At 49.4% G+C, this 15,721-nt stretch overlaps 2 protein-coding genes and 1 long non-coding RNA gene across 3 annotated transcripts; 2 read left to right on the top strand and 1 right to left on the bottom strand.

The window, feature by feature from the left end:
• The first annotated feature begins 2,868 nt into the window (after positions 1-2,868).
• Positions 2,869-9,871, top strand: DCTN3 (dynactin subunit 3). Its single transcript, XM_010725207.4, has 7 exons — positions 2,869-3,025; positions 3,159-3,243; positions 6,162-6,248; positions 7,151-7,234; positions 7,991-8,049; positions 8,764-8,823; positions 9,464-9,871. Exons 1-7 carry the CDS (start codon positions 2,933-2,935, stop codon positions 9,551-9,553), a joined length of 558 nt encoding a protein of 185 aa, XP_010723509.1. The 5' UTR covers positions 2,869-2,932; the 3' UTR covers positions 9,554-9,871.
• A 1,077-nt stretch (positions 9,872-10,948) lies between these two features.
• Positions 10,949-12,667, bottom strand: LOC146542125 (uncharacterized). Its single transcript, XR_014880424.1, has 2 exons — positions 12,417-12,667; positions 10,949-12,233 (listed from the first exon to the last, which is right to left on the bottom strand). It is a non-coding gene; the product is annotated as an uncharacterized LOC146542125 (long non-coding RNA).
• A 17-nt stretch (positions 12,668-12,684) lies between these two features.
• RPP25L (ribonuclease P/MRP subunit p25 like) lies at positions 12,685-14,891 on the top strand. Its single transcript, XM_085213388.1, has 3 exons — positions 12,685-12,792; positions 13,138-13,386; positions 13,598-14,891. The coding sequence occupies exon 3, from the start codon at positions 13,607-13,609 to the stop codon at positions 14,150-14,152; it is 546 nt and encodes a 181-aa protein (XP_085069514.1). The 5' UTR covers positions 12,685-12,792; positions 13,138-13,386; positions 13,598-13,606; the 3' UTR covers positions 14,153-14,891.
• The last annotated feature ends 830 nt before the right edge of the window (positions 14,892-15,721 follow it).

The following is a 15,721-nucleotide window of genomic DNA, read 5'->3' as shown; positions in this document are numbered from 1 at the left end:
CAGTGGCCTCAGGCTTGTCCTCTGACCCCAAAGCCCCAGTGCCTGAGCCCCAGCCTGTATTTCTCACTTTCTTAGGGTGGATTATCTTCTTTAATCTAGCACATGGGTTTGGGCATTCATGGGCATCATCCATCCTGCTGGGCATAGGCTGCAGTAGAGCTGTTCCTCTCTAAACGGTGTTCACAGCCTCCAGGCTCTCTTGCAGCCCCCAGCCACTTCTGCTAACGAGAACAAAGTGCAGCTTTTCTCCTCTGAAGACGCTTCTTCCACAGCCCAGCTATCGATCCTTGAGAAGAAAGGCAGAGCTCTGATCTCAGCCTGCTCTCCCCATCCAAGCATTTTGCTCAGCTTCTGCAAGGAGGTTTCAGGGGCTACAAATGTTGCTGGATCCCTAAGTCATCCTATAACTCCTTTCTTGTGGCCACATAAACCTCCCTGCAATAACATATCTATGTAGGTTTCTCCAAAGCAATTTTAGTGCATTTATTTCCATGGAAACTACAACAGATACAAAGAGCACAATAAACCTATTTGATAGAGCAAATTCTCAGCTACAAAACACTGTTTTTTCAAAATAGCGACCACTATTAACTATGCATCTTCACTAGCAATGAACAAGAGCATGCATGCTGCTCTCATAACTATCTGTATGAGCAGAGGTGACACACTGTCACCGTCACCACTGCTGAAACACACCATCTACCAGCTTGCATCCACTGTTTGTTCTCCATAAATGTTCAGGAAGTGCTGATGAATGTCAGTGAATGCAATTGTTTCTGCAGGAAGGAATTCAATGACACATCTTTTCTTCATACACACTCCAGTGTCAGACAACATTTTGTCAAACTGCTGCCTCTGCTGTCATCTGTCACGTGGCAACAAAATATAACAGGATACTGTTGGGAAGGTTCAGCCTCCACAGCTATACCACCAACATCAGCCTATGATATTGTAGGTCAATAGAATAATTGCTTTCAGAGCAGCCCTGTAGAAGGACAAAGCTTTTTCACGACATTGCTTTGCTCTCGAATTGCAGCCATCACTGGCATTGCTGGCAATGCTGATGAAGTACTTCCTATTAGCAGATGGCTTTGATCTAAAGGACTTGGATCTCTCTGGTCTCTCTGGTACCAAAGCAGTCCCTTGCTTTCAGCTTAGTGGATGAAGGTAAGGTTGTCGATGTGGTACCAGGACTTTACTTTACTTTACAAAGTAAAGCCTTTGACACTGTCCCTCACAACATACTCGTGGAGAAGCTGGCTGCCCATGGTTTGGATGAGCATATGCTCCACTGGGTGAAACACTGACTGGATGGCTGGGCCCAAAGAATCATGGTCAATGGAGTTAAATTAAGTTTTAGGCCGGTCACGAGCGACGTCCCCCAGGGCTCAGTACTGGGGCCACTCCTATTTAACATCTTTATTAAAGATCTTAATAGGGGATTGAGTGCACCCTCAGTAAGTCTGCAGACGACACCAAGTTGATCTGCCTAAGAGGAGAAAGGCATTACAGAGAGACCTGGACAGACTGGATTGATGTGCCAATGTAAACTGTATGAGTTTCAATAGGGCCAAGTGTCAAGTCCTGAATTTTAGCCACAACCCCAGGCAACCCTACAGACAGAGTGGCTGGAAAGCTGCCTGACAGAAAGGAATCTTGGGGTACTAATGGAAATTTGGTTGAATATGAACCAGCAGTGTGCCCAGGTGGCCAAGGCCATTGGCATCCTGGCTTGTATCAGGAATGGTGGTGAGCAGGATGAGGGAAGTCATCCTATCTCTGTACTTGGCACTGGTGAGGCCTCACCTCGAGTGCTGTGTTCAGCTTTGGGCACCTCAGTACAGAAAGGACATTGAGGTGCTGGAGCAGGTCCAAAGAAGGGCAACAAGGCTGGTGAAGGGTTTGGAGAATATGCCCTACAAGGAGAGACTGAAGGAACTGGGGCTGTTTAGTCTGGGGAAAAGGAGGCTGAGGGGAGACCTTATTGCTCTCTTCCAATACCTGAAAGGTGCTTACAGTGAGAGTGGGGTAGATCTCTTCTCACTGGTGACAGGTGACAGGATGAGGGGAAATGGCCTCAAGTTGCTCCAGGGGAGGTTTAGGTTGGATATCAGGAAAAACTTCTTTACAGAAAGGATTGTTAAGCACTGGAATAGGCTCCCCAGGGAGGTGGTTTGAGTCACCATCCGTGGATGTGTTTAAAAACCATTTGGATGTGGTGCTCAGGGACATGATTTAGCAGAGGGTTGTTAGAGTTAGGGTAGCATGGTTATGTGCTTGTTGGACTTGATCTTGAAGGTCTTTTTCAACCTGAGCAATTCTATGATTCTGTGACTGTACAGTTCTATGAGAGGGACAGAGAGATGCTCTGGGGTCTCCAGAACCAATCCCTTTGCAGCCTGGGAATCCTCAGGCCGTGGTAGCTCTGCTGCCATGGATCCATCTCAGCCCTTTGAGGGGTTTCTATGGCTGTGAGTGCAGATGGGGCTGGAGACAGCTGCTGCCTTCACCAGCCCCTCGTCGCGTGGCAGCAGTCGATGGGAGGAAGGTGAATGCGGGCAGGCCGGGGCCTGAGGGAAAGCCCGAGGCAGCATCTGGATTTCAAAAGCCCTGCATCCTCCTGTCCCACCATTGCTCTGTTGCTTTTAACACACCCGAGTGCCTTTCGCCCGAAGGACCTCGCAGGAATGAAGCATCCATCGACCGCCCGGATGCCGCGAGACCCACACGCCACTCTCTGCAGTGCAAATCAGCATCGACCACTCCGCCGTCTCCGGGGGGCTCGGCGCAGCCCCGCAGCCCTCAGCCCGCCCGGAGGAGTCCGTCGCCACGGAAACGGCCTCCCTTAGCAACGCGCCGCCATGGCAACGGGGCGTAACCCGGGCGGGGCGGGCCGGAAGTGAAGCCGAGCAGCTTCCGGTGCGGCGGCAAGATGGCGGCGGAGATGGCGGCTTTGCAGCAGCTACACTGGCGGCTGGAGGAACTGGAGCAGCGTGTGGGAGTCGGCGCCTGCGAGCCGTCAAAGGTCGGGGTTTCGTTCTTACCCCTCCAACCGCCCGTTGGGATCCTCCCGCAGAGGCCGCTCCCCAGCCCGTTCACGGCCCTGGGGCTCGCGGCTCGCGGCTCGCTGGCGGCTGACGGGTCCGTTCTCTCTGCAGGTGGCCGATGAGCTCGTCAGGGTGCAGTTGGCGTTGAGCAACATCGCCGGCAAGAGGGAGAGGATCAAGATTCTGTTTAAGAAAAGTGAGTGGGCTGCTGTGCTGGGGTCGGTGCAGAAAGGTGGCAGTGGTGCATGTTGTGAGCCCACATCCCCTCCTTGGGGCTCAGCTGGCCCATTTGTGGTTCTGGTTCGGCACGTTTTGCCTAGAAGATCCACCTGTCTCAAAGGGGAAAAGTATTCTAGCCCAGCAGTTGGTGGAGTTCACTGAGGTGACTTTAAACTAGGTTTGAAGGGGGTGAGGAAACAAAACTAGGCTCATTAGAAATGAGCTTAGGTGCAGCATATCAGAGCTGGGGCTGAAAGCAATACCTCAGCTGAAGTGCATCTACATCAATGCACACAGCATGGGCAAGAGGCATGAGCTAGAAGCTGTTGTGTGACAGGAGAACTATGACATGGTTGCTATCACTGAAATGTGGTACAGTGGCCCTTGTAACTGGAGTGCTGCAACGGAGGGCTATAAGCTCTTAAGAAGAGATGTTAGGAAAGGGAGGTAGTGGGGTGGCTCTCTACATTTAGTGTTTCAGTTCTCTAGAATTCAAAGCTGACCTTAATGAAGGTCAGCTGTTCTTGCTCCATTCCCTCCCAACAACCTGTGTCCCCTCAGTCCTCTTGATAGGCAAGACAGTATGAGAAACTGAAATGTCGTTGGATCTGTACAGCACTGGAGACTTGTGGCACCTTTCTAGAAGAAATATCAGAAGCAGCGTCTGGAAAACTGCCTGTAAGACGGGCCTTAGTATCGAGGAAGGTTATGAAGAAGATTGTCTTTGAGTGTGGTTACACAGCATGTATGGGATAACCAGGAGATCAGGCCAAGCCAACATGAGTTCATGAAAGACAGGATATACTTCACTAATCTGATCTCCTTCTTTGCCCAGGTGACCTGCATGGTAGATGAGGGAAAGGCTATGGGTGTAGTCTGCTCAGACTTTATCAAAGCCTTTGATAGTGTCTCCCACAGTATTCTACTGGAGAAACTGACAGCCTGGCTTAAACAGGTATACTCTTCTCTGTGTAAAAATCTGGCTGGATGGCTGGCCCAGAAAATGATGGTGAATAGAGTTAAATTTAGCTGGCAACCGATCAGGAGTGGTGTTCCAGGGGGTCGCAACTGGGGCCAGTCAGGTCTAACATCTTTATTGATGATGTGGAGCAGGGGATTGAGTGCACACTGTAAGTTTGCAGATGACACCAAGATGGGAGGAAGTGTTGAGCATAGGAAGGCTTTGCAGAGAGATATGGAAAGGCTGGATTGCTGGGCTAAGGCCAACAGGATGAAGTTCAAGAAGCTCAAGTGCCAGGTCCTGCATTTTGTTCAGAATAGTCCCAAAGCAGCACCCCAGACTTTGGGGGAGAGTGGCTGGAAAGCTACCTGGTGCAAAAGGATCTGTGGATGATAGTTGATAGCTGGCTGAACATGAGCCAGCAGTGTGCCCAGGTGGCCAAGCCAACACTATGCTTGCTTGTATCAGAAATAGTGTGTTCAGCAGAACTGGGGAAATGATTGTCACACTGTCCTCAGTGCTGGTGAAGCCATGCTGTCAGTACTATGTTCAGTTTTGGGCCCCTCACTAAAAGAAAGACATCAAGTCACTGGAGTGTGTCCAGAGAAGAGCAACGAAGCTGTGAAGGTTCTGGAATGCAAGTCTTATGAATATCAGCTGAAGAAGCTGGAATTGTTTAGTCTGGAGAAGAGAAGGTTCAGGGGAGACCTTATAGTTCTCTACAACTCCTTAAAAGGATGTCACAGCAAGATAGGGATCGGTATCCTCTCCCAGGTAATCAGCAATAGGATGAGAGATAATGGCCTCAAGCTGTGCTGGGAAAGTTCGGATTAAATGTTAGGAAAAAATTCTCTGAAAGAGTGGTAAGGTGTAGGAACAGGCTGCCCAGGGAAATGGTGGAATTGCTGTTTCTGGAGGTGTTTAGGAGAGATGCGGAGATGTGGAATGAGGAACATCAGTTAGCAGGCATGCTGGTGATGGATTGATGGTTGAATTAAGTGACCGTAATGATCTTTTCAACCTTAATAATTCTATGATTAATTTAGGGTGTGGGGATTTGAACACCACCAAAATTATAATGGTGTTTCAAGACTGGTATCTTCTTGTTATTTTATAAATAAATTCTTTTTATCTAGTTCACACATGCCCCAAACTTGGAAGATTTGGATTTAAACTTAGAGAATGTCACCTGAATTTGGTATGTGACATGATTCTCCCAATGAGCTGCTGGGAGTGGGGAACAGGCTGCTGCAACCCACTCTTTGCTTTACATAGCCATGCCCAACACACGTCTGGAGGACTTCTAAGGCTTGAGCTCTTGTGGGTTGAGAGCAACAACTCAGCAGACCATCTCTCCCTTTTGTATGTGGTGGGAGCACTAGATCAGCAGTGCTGGGATGGCATCTCATGTCTGTAGAGCCTTCTCTAAGCCAGGAAGTATCAACTGTGAACACAGAGCTGTGGTTTGTCCCACAGAGTTTCTTCATGGCCAAGAATCATGGCCTGGCACCATGGGAGCAGCACTGGGAGGGTTGGTGTGGTCCAAGGCTGTGATGAGTGCTAGGTGTGAAAACAGTAACAGTACATTTGTAAATAATTTTAGGAACCAGAGTGAGGGAGAGTTCTCTGGTTTTGTATCAAGGGCAGGAAGAAGCAGATTTAATTGGTATTGTTAGCCAAACAAAAAGTAAGTGATGGAGATGTCTGTAACAAAGCAGTTATTTGGCTTGAGTCATTTATAAGTTCTTGGTCAAAGCTTTCCAAAGTCATTTGTTCTCAAGTGCTGCAAACATTCATGAATCTGAATAAAAATAACACTAAATGTACAGTGTTTACAAAGCAGCCTTGTGTGATGTAGCTCAGTGGGGAATTCCACTTGTAAAAGTGATAACATCTTTCTTACTTCTTATCTTCAAACCTATTTTTTGCTTTAGTTGAAGATGTAATAAAATACCTAGACCCTCAGTACATTGACAGAATGGCTGTTCCAGACACTATGAAGCTGCAGTTCATCTTGGCAGGTATGGCTTAAAATGAGAGGAAACAGGTTTTTAGTACTGCAGAAGCTGTATTTTGCACAAGCTGGGTTGGATTGAGTTATTTTGTTCAGTTAGAAAGACATGAAAAAGCAAACCTCTTTAGAGCTACCTAAAATGTGATTTCTATGAGGATATCTGTCACCCATTGTGCTCCCCTGCGCATGTCCATGCTGTCATTTCATCTCTTCTGATCTTCTAACTATAGATCAATTTATCCATAAATTAACACAAGGCTGAAAAGAAAAAAGATGGAGCTTAAATAGCTTTCCTCACTCTTTTTTTAAATACTCTGAGGACTGTAAGAAAAACAGGAGGATTTTGGATATATATTAAATACCTTCTACCGTTATTCTCCTTTGCCTCCAAATAACTTGGTTCAGCCTTGTCTTGGTTATAGTGAATTAATTTTCATGGAGATACTTCTGACTTAAGTTACCATGAATGAGAAATGTAGTCGTGAACATAACAAAAGTGATGTTCACTGAATGATTTCACTGAATAATTTCACTGAATGAAATCATAAGCAAGCTCTTTTTTTTGTACAGGTAAATAACTGGAAAAAGGGAGCTGGAATACAAGTGTCAGTTCCAGCTGGTCATCAGTTTGGAGTAGGAATAAGTCCTTTTTCGAGGTGGGGGCTACAGCTGACCTGTTTAAGAGCTCCTGTAACTTGGGAACTCCCAAGTCTGTAGTCAGAGACTTTCATGCCTTTACTCTAGCTTTGGCTCTGAGTTTTGTTTTCTGTATTTGCCAAGCTGTTCTTTGGTGTGTTGGGTGTAAATGGTTCAGAAAACAGATTCATACCCACTAATGCACCAGTATTTATGAGAAGCTAAAACTCTGTCTTTATTTCCTAATATTCCTTATTATCTCTCCCTGATCAGAGGAGCAGGCACTTCCTTCCCGAGTAGCCCTCCTGGAGCAGGTGAAGAACCTTGAGCCCGTCTTAGACAGTGCCAGTATCCAAGGTATGCCAGGTGTCTCAATTGCAAATGCTATCCTCCAACCTGTTGTCTGTGCTATTTATTTTTTCGTGAGCCTCAGACTTGAGAACAGCTGAGCACACAACTTAGTGTGAGTAAAGCAGGTACACAGTGGTATATCTGCTCCTCCCTCTCATTGCTCTCATGTTTCATGTCTAGAAAGTGTGCAGCATCCTACAGAGCATTGCTGAATGTCTTAGCTGTTACCAAGCACACCTGGGGTGGGAATGTGGCCCCTGCACCAAGGGGTCAGGGAGGTGACTGTGTAGTTTAGTAAAGGGGTTAGAGGCAGTGGCTTGGCAAAGGGTGAGAAACTATGACTAAGCACTATGTACAATCCCCAGGTTCTAGTGACTTTCCTGGGTTCTGCTTATATGCTGTCTTATATCCAGAACACCAGTGTTCCTTGTGTAGGCAGAGATGCTTCTTTTAATGTTTACTACAATGGTCATCTGATTGTTTGCTTCCTCAGTGCAAGCATTTGCTAACTCACCCTAACGCAAGTAGTTAGCAAATAAATTTGTTATTCAGTGTGCAGTGTAGCTATGTAGGTTTTTCTGTTAGTTGGCGCTTTTTTTTTTTAATTGTGTAAAAAAACATGCTTGTGGTATGGAGCACTTGAATTCACTCAGCAGAATTTTGCTGTGACATGCCCTTGGAGAAGTAATGTTCTTTATTTTTTTTTTTAATAACTAATCCCACATGATGTAAAACAAACAAAATGGATTTCTGTACTTCCAGCGGCTCCTGAACATGCAACCAAACTACAGCGACTCTCTCAAATCCAGATACAGCAACAGGTAGTGTGAATGTTCATGACAGTCTTGACTAGCCAGAAGAAGGAACCATTTGATGGTGGATGTTCTGATGATACCCTTGTATCTGCAGTTGTTTGAATTACTTATTTATACCATACCTTTAAAACTGCAGCAAGAAAAAAGAAAAGTTTAAGAACTTTTGGGGGAGATACCTACAATTACTAACAACTGACGTTGAGTTGGAAAAGCTTTTTACCTATCATAAGCCTGCTCAAAACAGAGGTTTTAGCACCTCTTAGTAAGCAGCAGTGTGTTTAACCAGCTGCTATTCTGCTTTTCACTGGGACACTGGAATGTTGCACTTCTTCAGTGTCCCAGTCTCTAGTAGGCTGTTAATGCTGTCACCTTGTCTCTTTCCTTCCCCATTTGAATACCCTATGAGGTGGGAGGGTGTAGCCCGCGCAGCACTTAATGCCCCCTCCTCAGCAAAACATGCTGAGTTTCCCTTCTGAGGCAAGCAAAGCATGGATGCTAAGAAAAAGCACGCACCAGTGCTAGCATGGGTGCTCTCTCAGTGAATGAGCATGGGTCTTTGTTCATAACCTTTATTTCAACTATTGAAACTCTTTCAGCCACGGTGAGTGGTCACAGCCAGGGCCTGAGTTTCAATTTTGGTACTAACCTTGGACTAGCCTGGAATTACAAGTGGCCTTTTACTTATTTATTGCTTACTCACTGAGGCACTGTTTTTTGCAGGAGCAGTGTGAGCAGTTTACTGATGAAGTCAAGATGCTCTTGGAAAACTACAACAAGACGGTATCCTTTTAGCTGGTGCCTTGGACTGAACTGCACTCCTGTCTCTTGGCCACCTCGTCCTATCAGGTAGCTGGAAGCAGGCAATCTCCAGCCATAGGTTTAATGGCCAGTACCTTTTCTGGTGTAGCAATGCTTGTGTTCCTTTTATTATGCTTACCTCAGGAATGGAGTCCTGATACAGTGCTGAGAGACAGAACTGTCTATCTGAGACAGGAAGGGCAGGATGTTGCCTGTGAGTCAAAGCTTTTTTTGCTGGATCTGCTTACAGTGTGGCTTGGCACAAAGGAGCTAGCATGTCAGTCAAATGTGCCTGTGACCTGCCAGAGCCTTGCAGCAGCTCATCCTCATCCCAGTGCTGAAACACATCCTGAACTACAGTGGATGGGGGAGCTCTGCTCTTATCTGAAGGAAGACCTTTAATTTGCAGTGCTATGCAGTGTTTAGAAGTGCTTCCTGGATACACATTGGTGTGTAGTTGGTTTGAGTCTATGTAGTGTACATCCAGTTTCCTTCACCTTTTTCTCTGCTGAGGAATTGGTTTTATATCAGTGCTGTAAAGCTGATGGGGGGTGCTCTGGCTATATTCTGTTTGTTTCCTCCTTGAGGTTTTCACTTCTCTTTCCTTAAGAGGAACATCCAGACTCTGCTTCTCTCCAAGCAGTTTGTCCAGTGGAATGAAATACTAACACAGCTGGAAGCAGCCAGTGAAGTGAAACCCACAGCAGAGTGATGGCAAAGCTGGGAGGGCGAAGAGCCAAGGTCTTAGGACCCTGTTGGCCTTGTGTTACTCAGGAGAGACTGCAGCAGCTGCTTGCATCCTCTTGCCTCAGCATCTTTATACTCACCGTGAGTATGCTGCAAGTGATGTCACAGGCGCCCTCAATCAAAGCTGCACTGTCAATATAGCCACTGTTTGCATATAGTCTTCTCTTAATATGTCACTGTTGTTAATATGCTATCTTGCATTTTAATGTTTTCAAGCTGGTAACGTACTTCAAAAATCCCTTTTTGCTCTTATCGTGGATCATAGTAAAGTGTTAATACACTACCTGGCTTGTCTCTTCCTCCCCTGAATGCGTCAGTGGCAGAGAATGCCTGGTTAAACTCAGTAAGGCAGATCCATGTGCTGCCAACTACCCACGGCTGATGTCTCATGAGGAAATGTTATGCCTAGCATGAACTGGAAGCAGTCATCTGCGTGTCCCTTCCTGGGGTGGTTGCTGGTGTTCTGTCTTTCGACAGTGAAAATGGGAACTCTTGGAGACTGGGAGGAGCAAGTGACCCTGGCCTACAACCTGCCTCTGCTTACCAGAATGGCAGAAAGTGAGTCAGAGCCCCAGCCAGTCCTTTCGTATTCAGAAAGAGGCATTTGCTGCCCCCTGCCTGTTCTGGCTGGAGCATGGAATTTGTCCAGGTTCAGAAGACTTTCTGAGTGTGAGTATATGCCTTTATGAAGCCAGCAGCTCCTAAACCATCCTGTGTGGCTTGTAGAAAATATGACACTGGAGGGGTAATGTGTGTGTCATACAAGCTAGGCTGGAAGCCAGGCAGATCTGACACCTGGGTGAGCCAAAGGAGCAGCCATGCACCGCATAGATCACTGCTTGTAGAAGGGATGCTGGCCACTTGCTGACACTGTGGGAGCCCAAAGCCCCCTTTGGTCAAGGAGGTGGTACTGGTCTTGGTGCTGTGCCTCCAGATGAGTCACTGAGAGCCCCGGGCTGCCCCATGGTATGCCTAGGAAAGAAAATAAGCTCCAGGAGGAATAGCTGGCTCTCCTTGACTGATCCTCATCTAATCCTCATCATCTTGTCCTCCTGTGGAATAGTACACCTCCCTCATAGAATCACAGAGTGGTCTGGGTTCAAAAGGACCATGATGATCATCTAGTTACAACCCCCTGCTATGTGCAGGGTCGCCAGCCACTATACCAGACTGCCCAGAGCCACGTCCAGCCTGGCCTTGAATGCCTCCAGGGATGTGGCATCCACAACCTCCTTGGGCAACCTGTTTCAGTGTGTCACCACCCTCTGTGTGAATGTCAGAGCCCAATATCACACCTCCATCACCAATACTTCTGCCAGTGGGAGATGCAGGATATAAGAGCTCTTCAGCCCAACTCATCCGTACAAGTCACTTTATTTCTTTGGAGTGGGTGCTCTGGGTGCTCTTCCATCTGCTTTTCCTATGGTGCCACCATTTGTGTCCTTAGGTCCTTTGGGGCGTGCTTCAGCCCCAGCTGCCTCTGATGGAGCAGTCACTTAGGTGCTGGCAGAGCCCTCCTCCCACAGCACTGCTTCACAGGCAGGAATGTGGCCTTCCAGCTGAGGAAGTAGGTGGGCACTGAGCTGAATCGTGGTGTCCTTGCATGCAGCTGAGCAGGTGTAGGGTGCCCCAAGCTGCTGCTGTGTGATTTGAGCCAGCTGCAGGCAGTGTTTCCTGTTGATGAAGAGATTGGCATGCTGTGGTGGCCATGGACACTGCAGCTGTTCTGTGGACTGCCGTACTGCTCTAGGGAATCTCTGAAGCTTTACCTCCAGGCATTTTCTGGCCATGTGCATGGAGAGCTTCCTGTGGATGTTCTGAGTGAGACGCAGCTTAAACAGATCAGTCTTCCCCTTCACTGATGGCTGGATAAGGGGCAGTCACTGGCTCCAGATGTCTGCCTTAGAGCCTTGAATCTCAGTCACGGTTGCACTAGGGGCTTTCAGGATCTCTACGCATCCTCTCTTCCTGGGGAGCATTCCAGCGACCCCTGCACAGCTCGTCAGTGATAGGAGTATCCAGCCCCAGGACCTGCAATTCCCACTTGTTGAACTCCCAGTTCAGCTCCACATTCTAGGGTATCAGCAGCTGATCCTGGCACCAGCACATTCTGGGACGTCTTGGTGATGTTGACATCCCCTCACCGTCTCAGCCTTTCTTTACTGAAGAGGCTGTCTGCAGTGTATTCTCCCTTGCCCTGCAGACAGAGGTTCATCCTGTGCTGCAGCAGTGGCTGGGACTGCCGCAGCTGGGTTTAGGATGGGGGGCAGTGCAGTCTCCTTGCTTGCTCCTTGGACAGGGTGCCCAGATACACTTCGATGCTTTTCTGTGCCATGTTAATTCTAGTTCTTCGTATATCCTTCCGCTCCTTAGAGACTGAGGGGTGTAGCTGGGCACCATCCTTCTTGTCAGAGTGTTGTCATCATTTCTTCTGGTAGCATTCTGGGTACTGGGGGAGTTGCAGCAGGACAGGCTGCCCCACTCCACCAGCTCTGCCCGGTTCCTCCAGGCTGCCTTTCAGAAGCCAGGGCCCAGAGCAGCCACGTGCTCAGGCAGCACCGACAGCACCAGCCACTGCAGCTCCTGGTCAGCTCTGCTGCAGTTGGAGCAGGAGCACCGAGGCCGACCCGTCTGTCTGTCGGCACCTGCAAAACAGGGAGGGGACCTGAGCCACAGCAGGACAGGGCACCACGGACGCCCTTGGCCCATCAGCCGACCTGAAGCGTGCCAGTTCCCAGTCCAGGGCTGGGCTCCTCTAATGGGCCCGGCACTGCCTGCCATGCATCAGGGCAAGCCTGGGATTCGGGGCTGACCCACAGAAGACTCACCTGTCTCTGGCGCTGCTGCTCCTCGCCGCCACCATCTCCTCAGTCGCGAGCACCTTCTGCCAGCCTGCGGGCACAGGAACGTGGCACAGTGAGGCTCCCGGGACGCAACCCAAGCAGTGGGTTCCAATTCCCCCGAGTCCCACAGCCCTGTTTCATCCCGTCCTCAAATTCCCGCTCTGGGAGACGCGGATCCACCTCCCCGACCTCAGAGCTCGGCCAGACCTGACGTCACCATTCCGCCACGCCCATCTGTGCTCCATGCCCAATCAGAACTCGGAACGCAGGAGGAGCACCGTCAATCCTCTCCCCGCGCATGCGCACATCTCGTGGCGGCCGCCATTTTGCGGCGAGGGGCGCGGTGCGGCGCCGCCGGCAGGTGAGCGCGGTTCCCGGCTGCCCCCGTGCTCGGCCCCGGCTGCACCGGGCCCGTCCTGCAGCCCGGATCCTGCAGAGTCCCTCGGACGTCAGCTCCCCTTCACCGCGGGACCTTCCCCTTGCCTCGTGCTTCTTCCCCGCGCGGCGGCCGGCCTTCAGGACGGGTCCTGTGGGGCTCGGCCTCCTCCTACCTCCCTTTGGCCCCCGCCCTTCCGCGGGAATCGCGGCCGTGTGGCCGTGCCTGCTGTGTGGCTGTCCGGGAGCCGGCCGTGGCTGTGGGCCCACCGGGGTGGAAGTGTGGGCTCGCTTACCTGAACTCTTTCGTTTATTCTTCGCTTTTCTCCAGGATTCCTCCAGCTGAACCAGCGCTGCTCCTTTCCAGTCTTGACCCCTGCATTCGCGTTGCTGAGCGGTGCCGGGGCTGCCTGTGCTAGAAATGAGCGCTTCGCTTTGTACTTCTGCACACCTGGGGTGTTCTGGTGGATAGTTTGTATCTGCCCTGTCCGAGTGCCAAAATCTGACTGTGCCGTTTGGAGAAAAGATAACATGTAACTGGAGCGAGAAGTCCTCTGCACAGCGTTTGGAAGTTTCTCAGGTACAGGTGTGTGGAGGTGCTGAGACTTTTCTCGTGGTCATTGAGGCTGAAATCATGCCAATAGCAGCCTCAGATTCAAGCTCTGCTGTGCTGGCACAGGTTGTTGGAAGCTGCAGATGCTGCTGCGTTTCTCGTTGGGTGGGAAGGCCCACACTGGTTGATTTGTAGGAGCCCTAATTACAAGTATTCATGGGTCCCTTTTCCTTTTCAGCGCAGCAGAATGGAAAACTATAAGAAGACCAAAATTGTGGAGAAACCTTGTCCTCTTCCTTTCACTGACCTGCCTCCTGATATCATTGAAATGAAAGTGAAAGATGGAAGTAAAATAAGAAATCTGATGGGCTACGCCATTGGCAAGATGGAACTGGACTCAGTGAGGCAGATCCTTTTCACTGGCTCAGGCAAGGCTGTTAGCAAGACCATCACATGTGTGGAAATCATGAAAAGAAGGCTGAAAGAACTCCACCAGATTACCAAAGTGCTTTTTAAACAGATTGAGGAGATCTGGGAACCCATTGTGCCTGAGGCAGGTCTTGATGCCTTGACAGTGAAGAGAAACATTCCTGCCATATGTGTCCTGCTGAGCAAAGATGCCCTTGACCCCCACGAGCCTGGATATCAGGCTCCAGGCTCTTTTGACGCCTTCTGGATTGAGACACTTAAAGCAGAATCCCAGGCCCAAATGAAGAGGAAGCAGGGTGGAGGAAGGGGAACTGGCAGCATGGGAAAGCACCCTCGTGCCAGCGGAGGGCCTGGGGAGTCCTGAGTGAAGTCTTGAGACAGGGACACTTGTGGGTGTAGCTTGGGGATGTTACAGAAACCAGCTGCTCTAGCTGGAAAGCTGCTTGCAGGCTTGCAGAGCTGTTAGGGGTAGACAGGAGAACTCACTGTTCCAAAATTGACAAAACTGTAGCTGTCTAAATAGTGTTTTGGCAAGTTTCCTTGTCAGATGGTGCCAGGCTGCACTCCATAGCCTGTTGCTCAGGGATGAGATGGAAATACAGGATTCACCTATTTGGGCAAGGACCACTGGCATCCAGTTAGTAAGCCCAAACAGGCATTCCAGGTATGGCAGTGCTTTGCCTGGACAGGGGTGGAGGCAGCTCCCAAAGGGGAGATGTAGCCCAGCTTGGGCTGCCAGCCCATCATCGCAGCTCCTGTGTGCAGATGGCGTTGTTCTGGGCTGGATCAACCACTTCACCTGTGCCTGAGAAGCCATATTCTGCTCAAGCCTTCCAGTGTCCCGATGGTTTAGATGTGGGACTGCAGGGATGCAACTCACTGTGTGCCAATCATCCCTTTCCGTCCTATTTTCACTTCCTCTCTGGAGCTGACAGTTATACTTCTGGCAGGAGTCAACTAATGTCATCGCCATACTGAAACCATATAGGCAAGGGCAAGTGCACTGGGGTGGCAATGGTAAGCTCCAGATGCTTGTTTCCCCTTTCTGCTCCTTTATGATGCATAGAGATGGGTTTAAAATAAAGTTTTTAAGTGATAAAAAATTTGTTGTGTCTTCCTCGTTGCACTGGGGGTCACCCTCAGCATTACTGATGGGGCTGCAGCTGCAGGCATTTTTCTCCTGTAAGTGGACCCTGATGATGGAGGAAGATTTTCCTTTGCCGTTCACCTTTTCTTCCAGTGGAAAAGCCAGGATGGTATTTTTGGGGGAAACTTTTTGCTGTTCTTTTCAATTTTCCTTTAAACTCTCTGGAAGAGCAGTCTTAAAAATAGTTGTCCTGAATGCTACTGAATGAAGCAGGAGATGGAGCATCACATCGTGTGCCACAGCTTTGCTCCTGGAGCAGCTGCAGGAAGTGATGCTGGGCAGGAAGGAGCTGCAGGGCAATGGCCTTGTGTGGCTCTGCTGTGCCACCGTGGGCCCACAGCAGAAAGCTTGGTGACTGATGCCTGAATTGAGCAGCAGACTGACTAGTAGCTTTTACTAATTAACAGTTCAGGGATAAATGCTAAGGGAAGATGCTTGAACATCTGATTGCACTGCCTGCATTGCAATGAGCAGCATGTCTGTGTTTGTTTACTGTTCAACACCCTCAACTTAGAGCTAGATCCTGAAATAGCCCGTATAATCCTTCCTTGTGGCAGCGCTCCTCTCAGCTCCTAGTCAGAGCTGCAGAGTGGTTTTATATCTCTTGCAGTACAAAAATCGTTCCCAGGTGGATGCAGCGGCACATTGGGCTCTATCCACGGGCTACGGAGCATCTCCCGAAGCGAAGCCCACCCAACGAGTGGACAGCAGAGCCAACAGAGGTGGGTGTGCTGCTGGCAGCCAGGAGAGGTCCCCAGCTGCCTTGCGGATCTGCATCTCATAACC

The sequence above is a fragment of the Meleagris gallopavo genome, chromosome Z (genome assembly GCF_905368555.1).
Source record: "Meleagris gallopavo chromosome Z, MGAL_WU_HG_1.1, whole genome shotgun sequence".
Classification (NCBI taxonomy): Eukaryota; Metazoa; Chordata; class Aves; order Galliformes; family Phasianidae; genus Meleagris; species Meleagris gallopavo.
Note: the sequence above shows the minus strand (reverse complement) of the source record. Positions and strands in the feature narration are given on the sequence as shown.